Source organism: Sardina pilchardus, chromosome 10 (genome assembly GCF_963854185.1).
Source record: "Sardina pilchardus chromosome 10, fSarPil1.1, whole genome shotgun sequence".
Taxonomy (NCBI): Eukaryota; Metazoa; Chordata; class Actinopteri; order Clupeiformes; family Clupeidae; genus Sardina; species Sardina pilchardus.
The window spans coordinates 14,468,932-14,487,069 of NC_085003.1; the positions used below are offsets into that span (position 1 = coordinate 14,468,932).

The 18,138-nt window shown below is 41.3% G+C and overlaps 2 protein-coding genes across 4 annotated transcripts; both read left to right on the forward strand.

Annotated features, from left to right (window-relative positions):
* Positions 1–248: 248 nt before the first annotated feature.
* bend7 (BEN domain containing 7) lies at positions 249–9,244 on the forward strand. Its single transcript, XM_062547970.1, has 12 exons — positions 249–280; positions 381–535; positions 1,189–1,263; positions 1,438–1,740; positions 2,630–2,761; positions 3,371–3,663; positions 4,927–4,971; positions 5,127–5,352; positions 5,460–5,573; positions 5,852–5,908; positions 7,513–7,566; positions 7,662–9,244. The coding sequence occupies exons 2-12, from the start codon at positions 472–474 to the stop codon at positions 7,712–7,714; spliced, it is 1,416 nt and encodes a 471-aa protein (XP_062403954.1). The 5' UTR covers positions 249–280; positions 381–471; the 3' UTR covers positions 7,715–9,244.
* Positions 9,245–9,780: 536 nt separating this feature from the next.
* On the forward strand, positions 9,781–17,613 carry sephs1 (selenophosphate synthetase 1). Of its 3 annotated transcripts, none has more exons than XM_062547154.1 (9): positions 9,781–9,982; positions 11,152–11,405; positions 11,522–11,625; positions 12,017–12,124; positions 12,756–12,910; positions 13,640–13,730; positions 15,007–15,106; positions 15,723–15,935; positions 16,149–17,613. In XM_062547154.1, exons 2-9 carry the CDS (start codon positions 11,213–11,215, stop codon positions 16,361–16,363), a joined length of 1,179 nt encoding a protein of 392 aa, XP_062403138.1. In that variant the 5' UTR covers positions 9,781–9,982; positions 11,152–11,212; the 3' UTR covers positions 16,364–17,613. The 3 variants fall into 3 exon arrangements, with proteins under 3 accessions (XP_062403138.1, XP_062403139.1, XP_062403140.1); XM_062547155.1 differs by lacking the exon at positions 9,781–9,982 and adding an exon at positions 9,988–10,022; XM_062547156.1 differs by lacking the exon at positions 9,781–9,982 and adding an exon at positions 10,264–10,490.
* The last annotated feature ends 525 nt before the right edge of the window (positions 17,614–18,138 follow it).

An 18,138-nucleotide genomic window follows, 5' to 3' on the forward strand; every position in this document is an offset into this window, starting at 1 on the left:
CTTAATCTCAGTTCAGCATATGTGGATACTCATCGAACTGGTACTGTTTAAAAGTGAGTCTGACGACGCAAAAACTTTCTTATGTAGAACGGCGACACGTTCCACTCTGCCCTAATCGGGATGCTCATATTTGTGCCCAAAATATTAAGCTACCATCAGGTGGCGCAAAGGAATAGATGTGACGAATTTTTAACTATTAAATCGTTTATTTATTTACATCACAAACGAGCATCTCCCCAAAGGACACAGTCTGACAGCAACAAGCATTAGCCTATATCTGGTGAGTTGAAAAGTCCGACGTGTGCGATTGAGGAAGAGTTGCCCGAGGGAAATGGAATAACGTAAATAACGTAATGAAACAGACTTTTGGTTGATTAAAGAGACGGACCCTCGTCCTGCTGAGGATTCGGAAACGTTGCGAGATCTTGGCATCCTCTGACACACCTTTCACGGCGTTAATTTGGGAGAAGGATGGAGTTTGCTGAGAGAAGACGGAGCAGAAAATCTCAGAGCTTTAAGCTCGTAAATGATCAAGGTAAGTGAAAGCGTGAAAGCAGACGACACGCGTCTGCTCTAAAATATTGCACGGACGACGTTGTCAGATAGCAGACGTTGCCGTCTGTAGACAATAGGGCAGCGAGGAATACGTCAGTCTTCAGGAATGCACCTGTTATGTCTGGATAATTTTGATATGTATACAAGCAGTATAAAATAAGCAAAAATGGAAAACGTCGATTGTCCATGACTAAGAAATATTTTCTGTCCTCCATGTGTGATTATTTGACATAATGAACCTGATTGAGTCTGACCTCTATTTAACTGCCCATTCATTATTTAATAAAATGCACTGACATAATACGTGAGTTGCATATTCAGCCATTTTACCCCCTGGTAAATTGTTATGCCCTAGGAATAACATTGATTGTAGTCTGGGTAGCCTACTTGTTCCTCCTGGTACCTACAGGTGGTAAGGGGGGGGGAACGTGTTGAGCACGTCATCGACCCCCCTTTTCCTATCCAGGATACTGTCTGCTAACGCATAATATGACTCCAGTAAAGTTAAAATAATAATAATAATAATTTGCCAACTTTGTAGTCTATGTGCCAGTTTGATGAACAAAAGATGATGGAATAATGGAAATTGATTTTACGCATGGTTAATAAAGCAACTCAAATTTGACTCCACAGAATTTAAATCTGAGTGCTTTGACAGTGCAGTCAATAGTGCTGCCAATGGGGAATCAAAAGAATGTGTGACTGAAGGTAAGACAGATATGCCTTTAAAATACTATTACATTTGAATTTCACAGATTCTCATTGCCTTGGTATTGGTTGTTCTTTTGGTCACCTTGTCATGCTGTATGTCTGATAACCACATACGTTTGTACAACATTGTAATTGTCAAAGTTATCTGCCACTCTCTCCGTATGTTGCCAGCTTGGTACGAGGATGAAGGAATGGAGATTAAAAGGCAGATCACTGGTATGATGCGTGCGCTAAATGACAAAACAGGCCGGGTCTATCAGCGTGTGGGGAGAGAAGGGGGAAACCTTAAACAGGAGCCCCAAGATGAGCTTCTGAGCTGGGCCTCACCAACTGGTCTAGACCCCGAGGAACCCCAGCACAGTGCCTGGACTTGCAGTCCCCTGCCCAACAACCACCTCACTTCTGGGCAATATGGCACCCGGTCCAAAACCCAGAAGATGCTCAACCAGTCCAAAGATTTAAGTAACACCAATGGTAGGATTGTCTTGCAAAGATAATAGCTGCATTGAGTATAGAGATGCAAAACACAGTGCTCTCCTTGGATATTAATGTCAAAGAGAAGTGGCAATATTGTGATTATAAACCAAATCTTTTATAGTGATACTGCCGCATTTGTATGAGGTGTTGCTAAGTAACCAGGATCTGCTGCAAGAGCACTGTGTTTTCTATTTGGGATATTCTCCTTGGATGTTGATTAGGTGTGTGTGTGTGCGCGCATGCCTTTGTGTGTGTTTGTGTGTGTGTGTGTGTGTGCGTGTGGGGGGGGGGAGGGCATTATGTATGGCTGCTTCTTTCGGTTACATTTATTAGAAACAGAGCTCTTTAATCAGAGAGGCTGGTGACTAGACTTTAGTGATGAGATGGAGGAGGCAACTCAATCTCTTTAATACGACCTCAGATGCTGCGCTGAGTGAGTGGGGATGGGGGGAGTCAGAGACAGGCTAATGTCTAGCTTGGTTGTGAATAGGAGCATGTCTAGACAGTCCATGACAGACAAAGTCTCACACTCAGAAGTGTCTGGAGGCTGTGTCACCAGACGGCTTGCCCACTCTCGTTCTCTTTCTGTCTTTCTCACTCGTACACACACACACACACACACACACACAGACTAAGAGTTGTCTGCTCTGCCAACATTTTGAACAATTGCATACAGTGGACACAGTGCACACACTGTCCCTGTCCTTCTAACACACACAGACACACACACACACACACACACACACAGAGAGAAGGAGGAAGAGGAGGAGGAGGGCAGACGTTATTGCCTCCAATTATAATTATAATCATGGATATCACTATAATAACTATATATGGCATATCACTATATAATAACATGTGGTCATATGTGTCTCACCTGGCGCAGACATGGCACTCCCTCAGACTGCAGTGGCCAGCACAGAGAAGCCCAGCTGCTGCATGTGTAACTGCAAGAACACTCTACAGGCCATCCTGTTGGAACTGCGCTCCATGAGAAAACTGATGCAGACACAAAAAGGTCACTCTGAATTTCACTTACACTCACACACACTTGCACGAACACACATGCTCAAGCATATATTTTCATTCAGATTGGTCACTGTATAGTCATTTTCTTCTGGACACATGGGACATAAAAAACCCTGTTAACACTTTGCTTTAAAATGCATCTTTGGCGATCTGAACACAAGCAAAGACCCAAGAGATATTGGATCAATTTGTCTGTCATGGTCAAGGTGTCTGTCGAGGTGTACATCTGACATTGTGCTCATTTGAAGTATATTTTGGGGATGTTTTGTCCCCATGGGTACCCAGAATCGGTATGGAGGGTATATGCCGCAGACACTCGTGGCACCACTCCCCCACCACTTGTGTTCTGATTTCGGCACCTCCTACAGTATTACGCTATGTTACATCCTTCTCAGCGATGCACCAGGATGTGCTGCTGATCGTTCACACTTGTTTACACTATCCACTATCACTATGTGAGGCGGTGGTCCAAGATGCATTTTAAAACCATGTCTAAACAGGGTTAATGTCGGGTCCAGCGATTAGACATCAAAGGCCTTACCACAGGCTTTAACATTTGTACATGATTGACAACTGCAGGACTCCCCCTGTCCCACAGGAACTCAGGAGAAGCAGGTTGCCCTGAGCAACTCTTGCTCCGCCCGCTGCCCTGTCACCAGGAAGAGAGCGCGCAAGAGGAGGCCCGTGCATAGGGTGGCGCCGCTAAACAAACCCTCCAACGGGGCTGCACCGTCATCACAACCCCTTACAAACCCTCTGCCGGACTCGTCCCAACAAAGAGAGAGGACTGTATCTGCCCCCATGGCTCCCACTACTTCTAGTCCCGCCCCCTCCTTTGTGACTCCTCCCACTTCCCTCTACAGTCCAATCACAGGACCAAACTCAGCTGAGGTACAGCAGGCGTGCCAAGCAACACAAATGCATGCTTTGAGATATCTTGATTACGATAATCTTAATCATTGTGTATATAAGTATGCAATGTACTTTATTAGACGCCACAATCAGTATAATCACCTTTCCCTTATCTTGAAGGATCTCTAGAATCGATCAAGCTGGCTCATTTTAAATCTGTGGATACTGTCTGGAGATGGAAACTGTCACATTTCATTACTTCTCATTACTTGTTCATTTATTTATATTAACTTGTGCAGTGCCTGATCAAAACACCCTATTCCAGTAGAAATCCTTTAGCTCAATTACATACCCAAACAATTCTTTAACAATATGATGATAGGAAAAAACATCATTCCAGCTAAACATTCACTTGTAACAAACATGCAGTAGCTTAAGCGTAATTTAACCATCATTGCACTGGACATTCTTTACAGATCAAAATGACATATAGGCCTAACCATAACAACTGTTTTGTATTAAGGCTATGTTTAGCCTAAGAATGATACAGAAGACAAACACCCTTTTGTGGAGTGATTCATCTTCATATGACATTTGCAGTGACTTTCCAAAAGCAGTCTCTGGCATAAGTGACGTCACTCTGCAAGTCTGTGTCTGTTGCTGAAGTGGGCAAAGTAACCTATCTCTGAATACTTGCCATGAGTTTGCCATTTTGAAACTGTCCTTAAATTTGGGCCCCAGCAGTTGAAAGTGTTGCTTGCTTAGATTTGGGATTACACAGTTGTCAAGACACCTGCCAGGTTTGAAATCAGGTGGAGAGATCTGAGATCAGAGAGATGTGCAAATAACAGACAAAACACACACACACACACACACACACACACACACAAACACACACACACAAACACACACACACACACACACACACACACACACACACACACACACACACACACACACACTAAACAAAGGCGGAAATTCCCTTTGTCCCGATGGTTAATCACATTCAATCACAGTCAGATCTATGAATTCATACTCATGTCATCCTCAGTGTTGGACAGACAGTGAAGCTCACTGAGAGGAGAGCTGGGCTTGTCATGCTCCAATCAGAAGTGGCCCAACTAAAAGTAAACTTGGAATATTTAACCAAAGCTTTCAAAATGTGCAATGGCACAGCCCTATCCCTTTTCCCTTCCCCGTATGTTTATTTCTCTCTTATTACCTCTGCCAAGGAGGTTATGTTTCCATCGGGGTTTGTTGGTTTGTTTGCCTGTCTGTTTGTTTTCAAGATAACAAGTTAAGGATGGATTTCGATTACATTTTCAGGGAAGGTCTGAAATGACCCAAGTAAGAAACGATTACATTTTGGGAGTGATCCGTATCATCGTATGGATGCAGGAGACGTTATGTGTTCGCTTAACAGAGATTTGCGCTCTCTGAGTGCTTTTCTAGTTGTATACTGTAAATATCAATGTCCGTATGGTTCTCTGTCTCTTATCCAGCCTGAGGTACAGCTGGCAGAGGACTATGATGTTTTCATTCCAAAGTCCCAGCTGGACTCCATCTTGGTCAACTACACTCGTTCCGGGAGCCTGCTCTTTAGGAAGCTGGTGTGTGCCTTCTTCGATGACACCACTCTGGCCAACTCCTTACCCAATGGGAAGAGAAAGAGAGGCCTGAATGACCACAGAAAGGGACTGGACCAGAACATAGTGGGTGCCATTAAAGGTGGGTATCGGATGGGTCCAAGAAAGTGTCAAGATAACTTTACTTAATGTCCAATATTCACGTGTGTGTGTGTGTGTGTGTGTGTGTGTGTGTGTGTGTGTTCTCAGTTTTTACAGAGAAGTACTGCACAGCAAACAGAATTGAGAAGCTTCCAGGAGCCAGGGACTGGGTCCAGATCTTGCAGGACCAGATCAAACTGGCTCGCCGGAGATTAAAACGAGGTGTGTGCGTATTAAGTCTGTTGTAGCTATTTAAAACATTACGGTAAATAAACACTAAATGCATCTCTACTGAATTGGACACATTTTCTAAGATGTAAGATAGAGATGTCAAAACAGCAGGGAAATCATAAGTAAACAGCTTACACAACTGACAAAGACATTTCTGTGGTTTGCCTCTCCAAAATTCAGTGGTCTGAATGTTCAGACCCCCCCCCCCCCCCCCCCCCGCCCGGTTTTATGCTGTATTATAAGATTTCTACTCTTCTGTTTAAATTCAGCAGAGACAGCTGCAGAAGGTGATGAGACGCGCCTCAGGCAACCTTCTCATACCACAGGTGAACTTCACACACACTCATCCATACTAATGAAGAATAATCAACGCTAAAAAACCTAACACTTTTCTGGATGATTAATCAGGAGGATATTCATTCCCTTCATTCATATAGGCCACCAACACTCCTCTGCATTTCCTTCAATCATATATATATAGGCCACCACCAATAGCCTACTCCTCTGCATTTTAAGGAATTTCTTCAACGCATACAGTGCCATCTACATGTATTGGCACCCCTGGTACAGCTGAGTAAAAAGAGGTATAAAATAAATGATCTTTTGACACAAACAATTAGGGAAAATCCAATCTTGCGGGGAAGCAAATTTATTCTGAGAAACAAAAATACTTCATCAAGAAATAGTGCCATTATTGACATCCCATACTTTGTAAAGCCTCCCTTTGTCAGTAACACAGCTTGTTATCTTCTCCTATGACGTCACATCCCATAATGTTTCCTTGGAGCATTGTACTAGAAGAATGCACATGTTGGGGTACTTGAGCATTACCCTCTTTGATTGTTTTCTATGGAGTTTACACCAGGGGACTGAGATGACAATGGCAGAAGCTCGGTTTTGTGTTAAGTAAACCATTTTTGTTTTGATCTGGACATGTGTTTTTTTTTCATTGACCTGCTGAATGATCCTGTCATGACCCACTTTTAGTGTCTTGGCAGAGATGTTTTTTTCTTGGATTTCATGATACCATGCGCCCTAATGAGGTTCCCAGGGCCTTTGGAATCAAAACAGCCCCTCGATATCACAGTCCCGCGGTTAATTATTATCATTAGGCATAATAAGGTTCTTCTGTCAATCTTCTAGACCAAACATTTGTCTTTCAACCCATTGTCATTTCATCTGACCACGATCCAAGTCACTGTATAATTTCATAACTCCTGCCATTTACATTTGCAATTAAATTACAGGAGAGGTTTTACCTGGCATACCCTCTAAATAATCTATATAGCACAGAGGTCACCTTTGAAGATTTTTTTGGAAACTTGGAAATCCCAAGGTAACACTTTTTTTTGTAACTCCCAAACAGTGATTCTTTGCCTATATCTTCCTTCTCCTCACTGTGTATGGGACAAGATAAACATGGTTCTTTGTCCGAGCAAGTTTGTCACATTTACAGTTGATTAAAACCTTTTAATTATTGGTTGAAATGGGCATTTCAACCAAGTAGCCTATCTACTCACAAAGGTCAACACACCTTTTTTAACTTTAGTTGTATCTCTTGTATTTCTCATGATGAAATGTTTTATTTTCATACCTCAGTGGAAAAAGGAAGTTATGGATTACTGCTGAAATTCCACAGACATTAACTTAGGTGTTAATTGTGGCACATACAGCACATGTTTTTTTTGTAAAATATTAATATATTCCTTTTCTCAGAAAAAAGATGTTTCCCTCCCAGGTTGGATTTTCCCTTGTTGTTTTCATGTGATAAAATAAAGTTTTTAACTCAACTTTTCCATGGGGTGCCAATACAATTTATGGAGGCCACTATTTTTGTATTTTATGAAATACAGAGAACAAAAACACAGGAATAATACACAACCCATTCTGAAATCCAGCTAATTAAATAATGTATCCTGTTTGTCAATAGAACCTCTTGAGGTTTCTACTCAACTAAAACATGACAACCATGGACATCAGACAGGTCAGTGATGCCATCCACATACAGTACAAACCACACTCATGCATACTGTATACCACTCTAGCATAACGAAGTGACTCTTTCTAATCTGGTTTTAGGTGGTGACTGTGTGAAGTCAGACAGTGTCCTTACCATGGAAATGGTTTCCTGAATGCTCAGACTGAAATCACAAGTTCAGTCAGTTGGCCTGTGCAAAGGATATCAATGGAGACCTGCAGAAGGTCTTGCGTCTGTCTATGGAATTGCACCAAGATCATGGTCTGTGGTCCTCTCACTCTTCTCTGATACACATTATGTGTGCATGAATACAAAATTAATTTATTTTGTTGCTTTAAACTAACTTAGACAAGTTTTTGGACTTGGCCAATGTCCAATTGTCTAGTAATTCGATCTGTAGAAACCAAAGAGACCACATAACTATAGACCAGTGTGGCCATTAAATGACTATTCCAGACACTGATACTAGTTTTCTCCTTCATTCCCATACAAAATACCTAATCCAATATAAACAGACTGTAATACATTGGATTATGAATGCCGTCTAATCTGTCATTCTTTATACTACCTCTGTATATCTGGTTGGAGTATAAAATAACATGTTATTTTTTTAACCTCAGAAACTGTATTGTGAGAAAATTGTAATCCTTGAGTAAAAAAAAAAGAACTTCTGTGGTGTGTGATGTTACTGAGCCTGTAAGATATTTAAGTATCAGTGAACAAGCAGCTAAAATAATAATTTTCCTGCGGCCCATTTTCTTGATGTCATCACAATGAGATTAGATTTTTTTGTGAGATGTCCTTGGTGACAATGTAACTATTATTAAAGGTCCAGTGCTTGATACTGGTGAAAGGTTGTTGATATTTGAGAGCAACAGCCAATCAAATGCACCCTTATTTTCCCTGAGTCAATGTTGAAGCTTGTCCCTTGTACAGTACTTGATTGGTTGTCACTGGTCTATGGCTCAGTCAGATACACATTCCTATTTACAGAGGGCTGTGTATGATTACATGAGTTTTTTTGCGGACATACTGAACAAATATCCATAGAAATAAACAAGTTAGTAGAACACAGTGTACTGAATTATAATTGAAGACTGGGGCTTTATAGGAATTAATAAATCAATTAATTTAACTAATGAAATAATTTGCACAAAATACACCTTTTTGTGGTTTTAATTTGCATTTTCCAATAGCCTATATCTATCTGAGCCCTTACATCATGTAAGACTTTTAACAATTTAAAGATTTGTACAGTATTTGTCCTGAAAAAAAAAATCTTTTGCACTTCAATGATCTGAATGCCCTAGAGAGCCTAGGTAAAATTTTTACGTTAAGTCTGAGACTGAGGTTAAGACATGCTAGGTGCAGAGTTTTTAATTCCATCATAGGAAGGGAGCACAAAAATCAGTTTGTGTAATTAAAGTTTACACAGTGCTTATTTTGCCTCTCATTTGGAAACAGCACAACTGCGCTTTTATATGCGAAGTTATATAGGAGTTGTGAGCACTGCACAGAGCCCACTGTCTGACTGAGTTAATGTTGTGGTCTGTCACCAATGTTTTGTGAAGTGTAGCATACCTACCACTTTTGTGCTACTATTCTCTCTGCCACGTGTCTGCCTGATGCTTAGCGCCTTACCTGGCTTTTATCCCTCTCTTCCCAAGCCACCTCATGCCTTTGGGATTGCTGTATTCCTGTGAAAGAATATGTTAACGTTCAGTTATGAGTAAAATAAAAATAATTTGACTGTCTGTGTACATGTGTTTGTTTCTTAATCTATGTAAAGTTTTATTAATATAGCCTACAAAAGCATTCTTTTGGATCTTATCTGACAATATTCATGAAAGCATATGGCAATAGCCTATTTTACAACATATTGAGCAGAATGCATTGATCATAGAGAGAAATAAGCCCATCACAGACAGGGTAGACTACACTTAAAAATGTAAAATTATTTGTGTGCATGTGTTAAATTGAAATAAGCCTCTCTGGGCAAAGGGCAATTTTAAAGGTAAATCCAGTGCAAGCGAGCGTCTATGGCCTACAGTGGCAAATTAAAGGCGCCACCTATTGTTGACTTTTCTTGCCATTTCGCCACAGTTTTCTGCCGTGATTTAAAGGGGAGGAAAAGGCGCCAGATCGCCATTGAAGGACCCAATGCGAACTTACCCTTTTCTGCACTTTTTTTCAGTTAGAAGCAGTAATTTTCCTCATCCACGTCTGGAAACTATGAAAAACCTCTGTCATCTTCGAATGATCTATACAGGATGGTATTAAATAACGTTTTTGCGTCGTAGAATGCTAGTTACTGTGTGTTAAATTTACATTCAGGCAGTTCTTAAGGGCGCCCTTTTAAGTTGCAGTGCACTCTGGGACTGTCCCTGCTCTTGTATCGGGAGGCGCCGCTGAAACGAAACCGGTAAGGAGAAACCGAGGAGCGCAATTAAAGGGGAAATGTGGTATGAATATAACTGTGCCTCAGTTGTAAAATCACGAAGAGAGCTCGTCAATATATTTCGTTTGCAGCATCACTACGAAATCGCTTTGCAAAATGCGTGATTTATGAGTTATTTACTGTTTGGAAGTGTGTGGAGGCATGTCTCGCATGGCGCGGGTCTTCAAAGGGTTAATTTTTTCCGCCGCCGACATTTTTATAAACAGGCTCACCTAGTGTGTTTGATATATTAAAGACTGTTTTACTCCGCTTTGAGTTTTACACAGCAAGTTTCCGCACATGTTAGAAAATATGCATTCAGGAGTGGCATTAAAAAAAACAATTCAAACCTCACTGAAGTACGGAAACGTGCTACTTCAGCCAACTGTTCGCTAGCTCCCTCTTTTGTACTGGCAGTTATCGTTAGCTAGCCTGCAGCTGCAGAATGCGTCTGTGATGGTCAATGATGTCAATAAACATAACTCTATCAGAGGTTAACAGCATGCATACTCTTTAGAGGTTAACAGGATGTTTACACTTACTCGGGATCCTTAGAGGTTAACAGGATGCACACAACCTGCCGATTGTATAATGATGTTTTGCTATAACACCGTTGTTGTAAACTAAGTTGATACGTTCAGCGCACAGAAAAGTCCAGCTTGAGACAAACGTCTGTGGTGCAGAACTTTTAGAAGTCTTTCAACTCCACAAAGTTAAAGTGTTTCGAAAAGAAAACATTAAAAAAGTAGCATTATCCATTGCAAACTAACAACGACCAGAAAGAGGTCCATTTGCGGACATCATGTATTAATTCACATGGACCTTTAATTAGGTTGCTATGACATAAGTAAAAGTAACTTGATATTTTGCATTAAGGAGCAAAACTGAACGTGTTTGGCTTTTTCTGTTAATGCAGTTCACGTCAATGCACCTGTCTTTGGTATGCACACTATACATTTAGTTATATTACTTGTCTAAATTTGTACACACACACACACACACACACACACACATACATATACGTATATACACATATTGATGTGGGAGGTCGGTCCTCTGAATGATGAGTGAAGGTACACTAAGAAAGTACTGTAATACAGAAATGTGTAACTGCAATGTTGTGAGAATCTAATAGGGATGGTTTCTCTTGGCAGGACTAAGTAGCCTGAAGGAAGTGGCCCATCTCTCGTGCTGGCTCCTGTTAATATCCCCAATATGTCTGCCCGGGAGTCATTCAACCCCGAGAGCTATGAACTGGACAAGAACTTCCGCCTAACGCGATTCACAGAACTCAAAGGCACTGGCTGCAAAGTTCCACAGGATGTGCTGCAGAAACTTCTAGAATCCTTACAAGAAAATCATTACCAGGAAGATGAACAATTCCTTGGTGCAGTCATGCCCAGACTGGGTATGTATTTCCTATTCACTTGATTTTTAGTCTTTCACAGTTTCATCTCTTATCTGTGATTTCTGTTGCATTGAAGTACAATTTTTGACCAGCTTGAGTTTCTGTGTGTCTCAAAGGCATTGGCATGGATACCTGTGTAATTCCTCTCAGACATGGTGGCCTTTCACTAGTCCAGACAACAGATTACATCTACCCCATTGTAGATGACCCCTACATGATGGTAAGCTTTGGTGTGTGTTTGTGTTACAAAGTCTGTGCATAGAAAAAGTTACATGCAGTCCTGGGTCCTAATTGATGATGTGCCAGGTTTAATAACTAGACTAAAACAGTTTGCTAGTTTAACACCACAGCCAAGACATTGAAGCGCTCAGTGCTCAGATGCCACACAATACAGACTTTGCAATTAAGCTTGCTAAATTCATTAGGGCCAGGCCCAGAGGTCCTATTAGCTAGTCATTGTATTTCCGAATAGATGGTTTGGTTATCTTTAAACAGTTATGTTCATTTTGCCCTGTCTCAGTGTGATTGTGTTGATCTTTGAATCTCTCGTCTATACATTTATCTGTTTTTGTTTTTGTTTTGTTTCGCTTTCGTTGTCATCTGGATTATAGGGGAGAATCGCGTGTGCCAATGTTTTAAGTGATTTGTATGCTATGGGCGTGACAGAATGCGACAACATGCTGATGCTTCTTGGAATCAGCAACAAACTAGCAGACAAGGTGAGGCTTGCTCTCTTGCTCGCTCTCCTATCTCACTTCCTCTTTTGGATCTATCTCATGTCTCTCTGTCTTGCCTCCATGATTCATTCTCAGTAGACGTGGTGAGTTTCACAGTAACCCTCCTTTCTTTTATTATGTCAAGTGGTGAACTTGTGACTCAGTTCTAAGCAGATAGAGCCAGCAGGCTCACCATCTTGTGAGGCTCTCTAAATACTCCCCAAACGATAGGAATGCAGGGATGGGTTGAGTTTTGCTTGTTTGCTTTAGTGACAGACAGGCAGATATGGGAGTGTCTAAAAAGGGATGGTTGTGGGCAAAATGAGGCAGTAAGTGTCCCTCACTGTATTTGTTTTTGCCAAGTGCTTTTGTTCTACAATTATCAATTCAAACACGAATGGCACTCTGTGTGCTGTATAATGCAAGTGACGTATTAAGTGACACTAGTCGACGCTATAGTCTATTAACTGTTAAATTCAATTATTGTGTTGTTTTGTTTGTATGTTGCTTTAGACAAAAGTGTCTGCAAAGCACCATAACTGTAACCGTAATGTAAGTGATGAACTGTGGTGTATTGGTGTATGCAGGAGGGCCATATGAAGTGATAAACTGTGGTGTATCTGTGTGTATGCAGGAGCGGGATAAGGTGATGCCGCTGATCATTCAGGGCTTTAAGGACGCATCGGAAGAGGCGGGCACCTCGGTGACAGGTGGGCAGACGGTCCTCAATCCCTGGATCGTCCTGGGAGGTGTTGCCACCACTGTGTGCCAGCCTAATGAGTTCATCATGTGAGGACACACTCCTGTTTGCTTTTCCATCATACTGTACACATGCACAATACACACACACATGCTAGGTCTCTTTACAACATTTTCTCACCTTCTATTGAGTGTATTTTCTGTCTCTGTTACTGTGTCTCCTTAGTATTTGATGACGATGGCCAATATAGCTGTATTTAAATATCTGTTTTGGTATAGATTATATTTAGTGCTGTTGTGTATGGAGTTGTAGTAGTTTAGGTAAAATAGGTGTATGCACATCCCACCTCAATGGGGCCAGGTGCAGGACACAAAAAATGTAGTAGTGATAAAACGAAGTAGATGTCCGCACACTAGAGACTTCAAAACCGACAAGGTTTATTAAAAAGCAAGTCTCCAGTGTGGACATCTACTTCGTTTTATGGAGTTGTAGTAGTGCCAGAGGTTTTGGGTTTTGGGTTCCGACATGAGTGCAGCACAGTCCACCTTCAACGTTCAATCACATTAGATGCTATTGTTTTCAATACAACCCTTCACACCAGCGTTGAACTTTGTCAATGCGTTTGATTACGAATCAGTTCTATCTTTGCTCAATAAAATCCATTGTTTATCAAATGCTGGTCAGTTAAACATCTCGACCCTGATGTGCATTGCAAGGAACGGTGCACCTATGTCAGTGCCTGTATGCGGACTGCGTTAGGATTTGTCTGAATTTGTATGTCCTCCATGTATCCTCACGCCATGTCTTGTGTATACCAGGCCAGATAATGCAGTGCCTGGAGATGTGCTGGTTCTCACCAAGCCTTTGGGGACCCAGGTTGCGGTTGCTGTTCACCAGTGGCTGGATATTGTAAGTCTGCAATTTCATGAATTTATCTGTATTGTGTATCTTGACCAGAACATCAAATTATTTCCCATAGACCAGAGACTATCTGGAGATTGAACCATCTTTTTTTCTAGGAATTATATCGGATTAGAGAAAACCATATGAGGGCTGTGGTCTTATCAGGGTATTTACAGTAATGGTCAAAAGTGTTGGGACACATGCTAAAGTTGACTAAAAAGAGGAATCTGAAATCATCTTTTGGAAGTTTATCTGCCTTGAGGAAAATAATCCTCCCTTTAAGGACACACATTTTCTTTGAGAATGAATAATGTATCATAAATAAATAAATGTTCTTCCTTAAAATACAGGGGTCATAAGTATCAGCACCCCATATGTTAAATTCCCATAGAGGCAGGCAGATTTTTATTTTTAAAGGCCAGTTATTTAATGGATCCAGGATACTGGTACTATGCATTCTGATAAATTTCCCTTGGTCTTTGGAATTAAAATAACCCCACATCATCACATACCCTTCACCGTACCTAGAGATTGGCATGGTGTTATTTCAGTTGCCTATTAGCTGGTTTGATTTGCATTGAGCTCAATGAGCATGAAACCAGCTAATAGCTTATTTTAGCATACGGTGTCATAACATAGGAAAGGTGATGGGAGCACAAATGGAGAGGGAGTTTCTTGTGTGCACATCAGGTCTGCTCAGGCTACTGTCGTTAACAGTGAGAAAGCATTGTGAAAGGTTGCCCAATGTGATGCTAAAACTGTACCCTGCCAAAAAATGACAAGGTTAAAGACAAAGGGAAGTTGAAATTGTGTAGCCTTACTAAGGCATGTCAGTTTGGCCCTTTATTTGAATAGAATAGAATAGAATAGAATAGAATATATACATTGCGGTTTCTGTAAGGTATTTATCACGTGACGTGACGTCAACTTCCCATTTTCAATTGAACTGTGCACTATATAACAAGTTGGATAGTCCTTCTCCTCTTCAGGCCCCGAAGAGCCATCTAGTATTGTTTTCCCCTTGTTTACGATGTCTCAGCATTCTCAGAATATTTTAGCAATGTTATGTACTATAGATGATGAAATACCCCAAATATTCCCAATTTTACATTAATGAGCATTATTCTTATTTTGCATAATTTGCCCATATAGGTGTTCAAAGTGTGATGATTGTGTCTTATATGTAACTTTTCAAGGTGATGACTGTAGTGTCATTCAGCTTGTAGATTCAACACTGCACTGCAGCGTCTAACATTAATTTGCCTCAATTATTCTCTTTCAGCCAGAGAAATGGAATAAGATCAAGCTTGTGGTGACACAGGAGGACGTAGAGCTGGCCTACCAGGAGGCCATGGTCAACATGGCCAGACTCAACAGAACAGGTCTGCATTACACACACACACACACACACACACGCACAAACAAACACACAAGACAACATACTGTATCTAATGATAGGGGTGAGCGAAACCAAAAGCGAAACCAAAAGCGAAAGTCACTTCGAGGGTATTACACAAACTGTCGCTAAGATAACCGCATCCAAATTTGACATGGATCTCCTGTCAGGATATGCCAGAATAGGAGAAATCACCTTTTTAAGTGGCATGGACAACGGAAATGACTGCAAATGTGTTGAATCTTCGCCGGGTTTAACAGTCAAAACTTATGTTTTGCCATGAAATGAGCTCACTATATGAAACTGTAGACTGAGTGTATACTGTCGAATTATGCGAAAACGTGAAATTCAACATTTCAACCCGGAAGTTTGTTTATTGTGATTTTTCTCAAAATAACGTTGTGCGCAAAGCGACTGATTTTGCTTTGAAGGGTCACAGGGCTGGTATTTATCTTTGCACTCAGTTAAGTGATGATTTGAAGTAGAAGAGTGGAATTATTGAGTGTGAGTTTGTTTGTGTGTGACTGTTGAGTGGCTTATTAGGAACTTGCTGTCGCTACACTTTCAAGACGAGCTGTTGTTGTTTCTCTTTTTCCGTGCAGCGGCTGGACTGATGCACACGTTTAATGCCCACGCTGCCACTGACATCACTGGCTTTGGCATCCTGGGCCACGCGCAGACCCTGGCACGGCAGCAGCGGAGTGAGGTGTCGTTCGTCATCCACAACCTACCTGTGCTCGCCAAGATGGCCGCCGTCAGCAAAGCCTGTGGAAATATGTTCGGCCTCATGCACGGCACCTGTCCAGAGACCTCAGGTTAGCCGCCATTGCAGAGAAGCAAAACAAGCAGTTGCCATGTATATACCACAGTACTTCCCAACTGGTATAAATAGTCCTAGATGTATGTAAGCTGTGTTAGGTATTTAGCATTTGTGCATTGATTCTCTCAGTCTTATATCTTTGTTTTATTTGTGCTCTTTCCTTCTCTTTTCCCCTCCTCTCTGTTATCCTGTTAATTTCTTCTGGTAGGAGGCCTCTTAATCTGCCTCCCGCGTGAACAAGCAGCTCGTTTCTGTGCTGAGATCAAGTCCCCGAAATATGGCGAGGGCCACCAGGCCTGGATCATCGGCATCGTGGAGAAGGGCAACCGCACAGCGCGCATCATCGACAAGCCACGGATCATCGAGGTGGCGCCCCAGGCGGCTACCCAGAACGTCAACACTACACCCGGCACAACGTCCTAATGTCCACTCCTTTTCCCAGCCCTGCCCCAAGCCCAGCCAAAAACCTCACTACTGGTCTCAGCACAGGATTCCACTTGGCATCACGTTCTAGAACCATTCTAAGGGGTGTGTATATGGAGTTGTGTACACACAAGAAATGCAGAGAAACATTTCCTTGGTTTATATTATAGGAAAGAGAACCTCATCTGCTTAGGTATCAGGGCCTTAAGGGTAGACTGTACATGGACTTGTCAAGAAAAAGTAAAAAAAAAAAAGAAAAGAGAGAAGTATAATTCATTTAAAGAAAAGAAGAAAAACATCGGAAACAAAACGTCATTGCCTTTTTGTGTGTTTGTGTTGTTTTCTGTTACCTAACTGTCTGGCAGCTTAGGAGTTGAGCAAGCTTGTTTTTTTTAGGTGATGCTGTTGATTCATTTTGAATCTGTAGAATACCTCTGATTTGTTGCCCGGAGTCTCTTGATTCAGAGGTGCGTTCACTAGCAACACGCTCTGCTAACCCAGACGTAGGCAGGTAGACTTTACGTTTGTCCTTCTTCACTGAGTGTAATGCCTAGTTCTTATTTAGCATAAGCTCTATCGAGGCCTTTGGAAAAGTTCAGAGAATGTAAAAGGATGGAAGTCATGTCGCTGATGTACAGAAGGAGGATGATGCCAGGACGTGATCTTGAAGTGTTTTGCTTTCGTTATATTTTTTCAACTGTATGGTATATATTTTTTCTGTTCCCACTGCTTCCCTTCCATTGCTATTTGATTACATAAAAAGGATTTCTCTCTCTCTCTCTGCCACACCCATCTGTCTGCTGGAAGAACGAGACTGAATGAAGCAAAAGCTATACCTCACTCTGCTCAAGCTCGACTCTCAGCCATCGAAAATAACTGTAGAAAGCCCTGCGCTCTCAGTAACCGCTGCAGTGAGAGGCATGCCCACAGTTAAGCATCATTTTTCAGCGAATGTAATTTCTGGTGAGATGCAGTTTCTCCTGCTCTTTAACATGTATAAATACAAAGGTTGTCTTTTCAAAGTAATCATTGGCGATTATGTTCTGTGTTTGTCAGTTGTTGGTTTTATAATGTACAGTTATATATTGTTTGTCCTCCCTCTATGTCTGCTTTCTCTCTCTCTCTATCTCTCTTTATCTCTCATCTCCCTTTCAGCCTGTTAATGGCGCTATAAAAAAAATGCTTTCTATTAAACAAAATCAGACCCCCTGATCCCCCTACCCCTCAATAAAACAAATCTTTTTTTAACACGTCTTGTGCATTGCAGGTGCTGTTATCCATTTGTATTATGGTGCTGTTATTTTATAGTGTTTGTATTACCATGTGTAAATGAACAGTCAGTGTGTTGTTACCAGGTTGTTACATGTGACTGAAGAAAACAAACTCAATCTGCATGGCCCATGCCACATGGATGGATGGATGTGCTGTGCCTACATTATGTTTTGTTATTGGAAATCCTATTAATTTAACAGGGTTATTACCCTCAGGGTAGATATTGGGAGCACACCAGAGATCTGTGCCTTCCATTATCATCCATTAACTGTGTTTTAGAGACAACCAAAGCAAACCCCTGCTAGCTATGTGCGCTTATCTCCTGTCAGTAGTGTCAAAGGTTAGTGCAAATTGTCAAGGGGTGCTTGCATTATTCATGTTTTGTGCCTTTAAATTCTAATGGAGAATAATACTGTTTAATCTCTGACTGAATACACTGAAATAGGAATGTGAAACTCAGAGTGACAGGATACATTTTTGTATATTGAAATTGAATGTATACG

Excerpts from the sequence above, each read along its gene's own strand:
- bend7 (XM_062547970.1), top strand. The coding sequence starts at position 472 with ATGGAGTTTGCTGAGAGAAGACGGAGCAGAAAATCTCAGAGCTTTAAG. Across the intron at positions 1,741-2,629 it reads AGATTTAAGTAACACCAATG|ACATGGCACTCCCTCAGACT; the intron begins GTAGGATTGTCT and ends CACCTGGCGCAG. Across the intron at positions 5,574-5,851 it reads TCGCCGGAGATTAAAACGAG|CAGAGACAGCTGCAGAAGGT; the intron begins GTGTGTGCGTAT and ends GTTTAAATTCAG.
- sephs1 (XM_062547154.1), top strand. The coding sequence starts at position 11,213 with ATGTCTGCCCGGGAGTCATTCAACCCCGAGAGCTATGAACTGGACAAG. Across the intron at positions 11,626-12,016 it reads TAGATGACCCCTACATGATG|GGGAGAATCGCGTGTGCCAA; the intron begins GTAAGCTTTGGT and ends TCTGGATTATAG. Across the intron at positions 15,936-16,148 it reads CACCTGTCCAGAGACCTCAG|GAGGCCTCTTAATCTGCCTC; the intron begins GTTAGCCGCCAT and ends TTCTTCTGGTAG.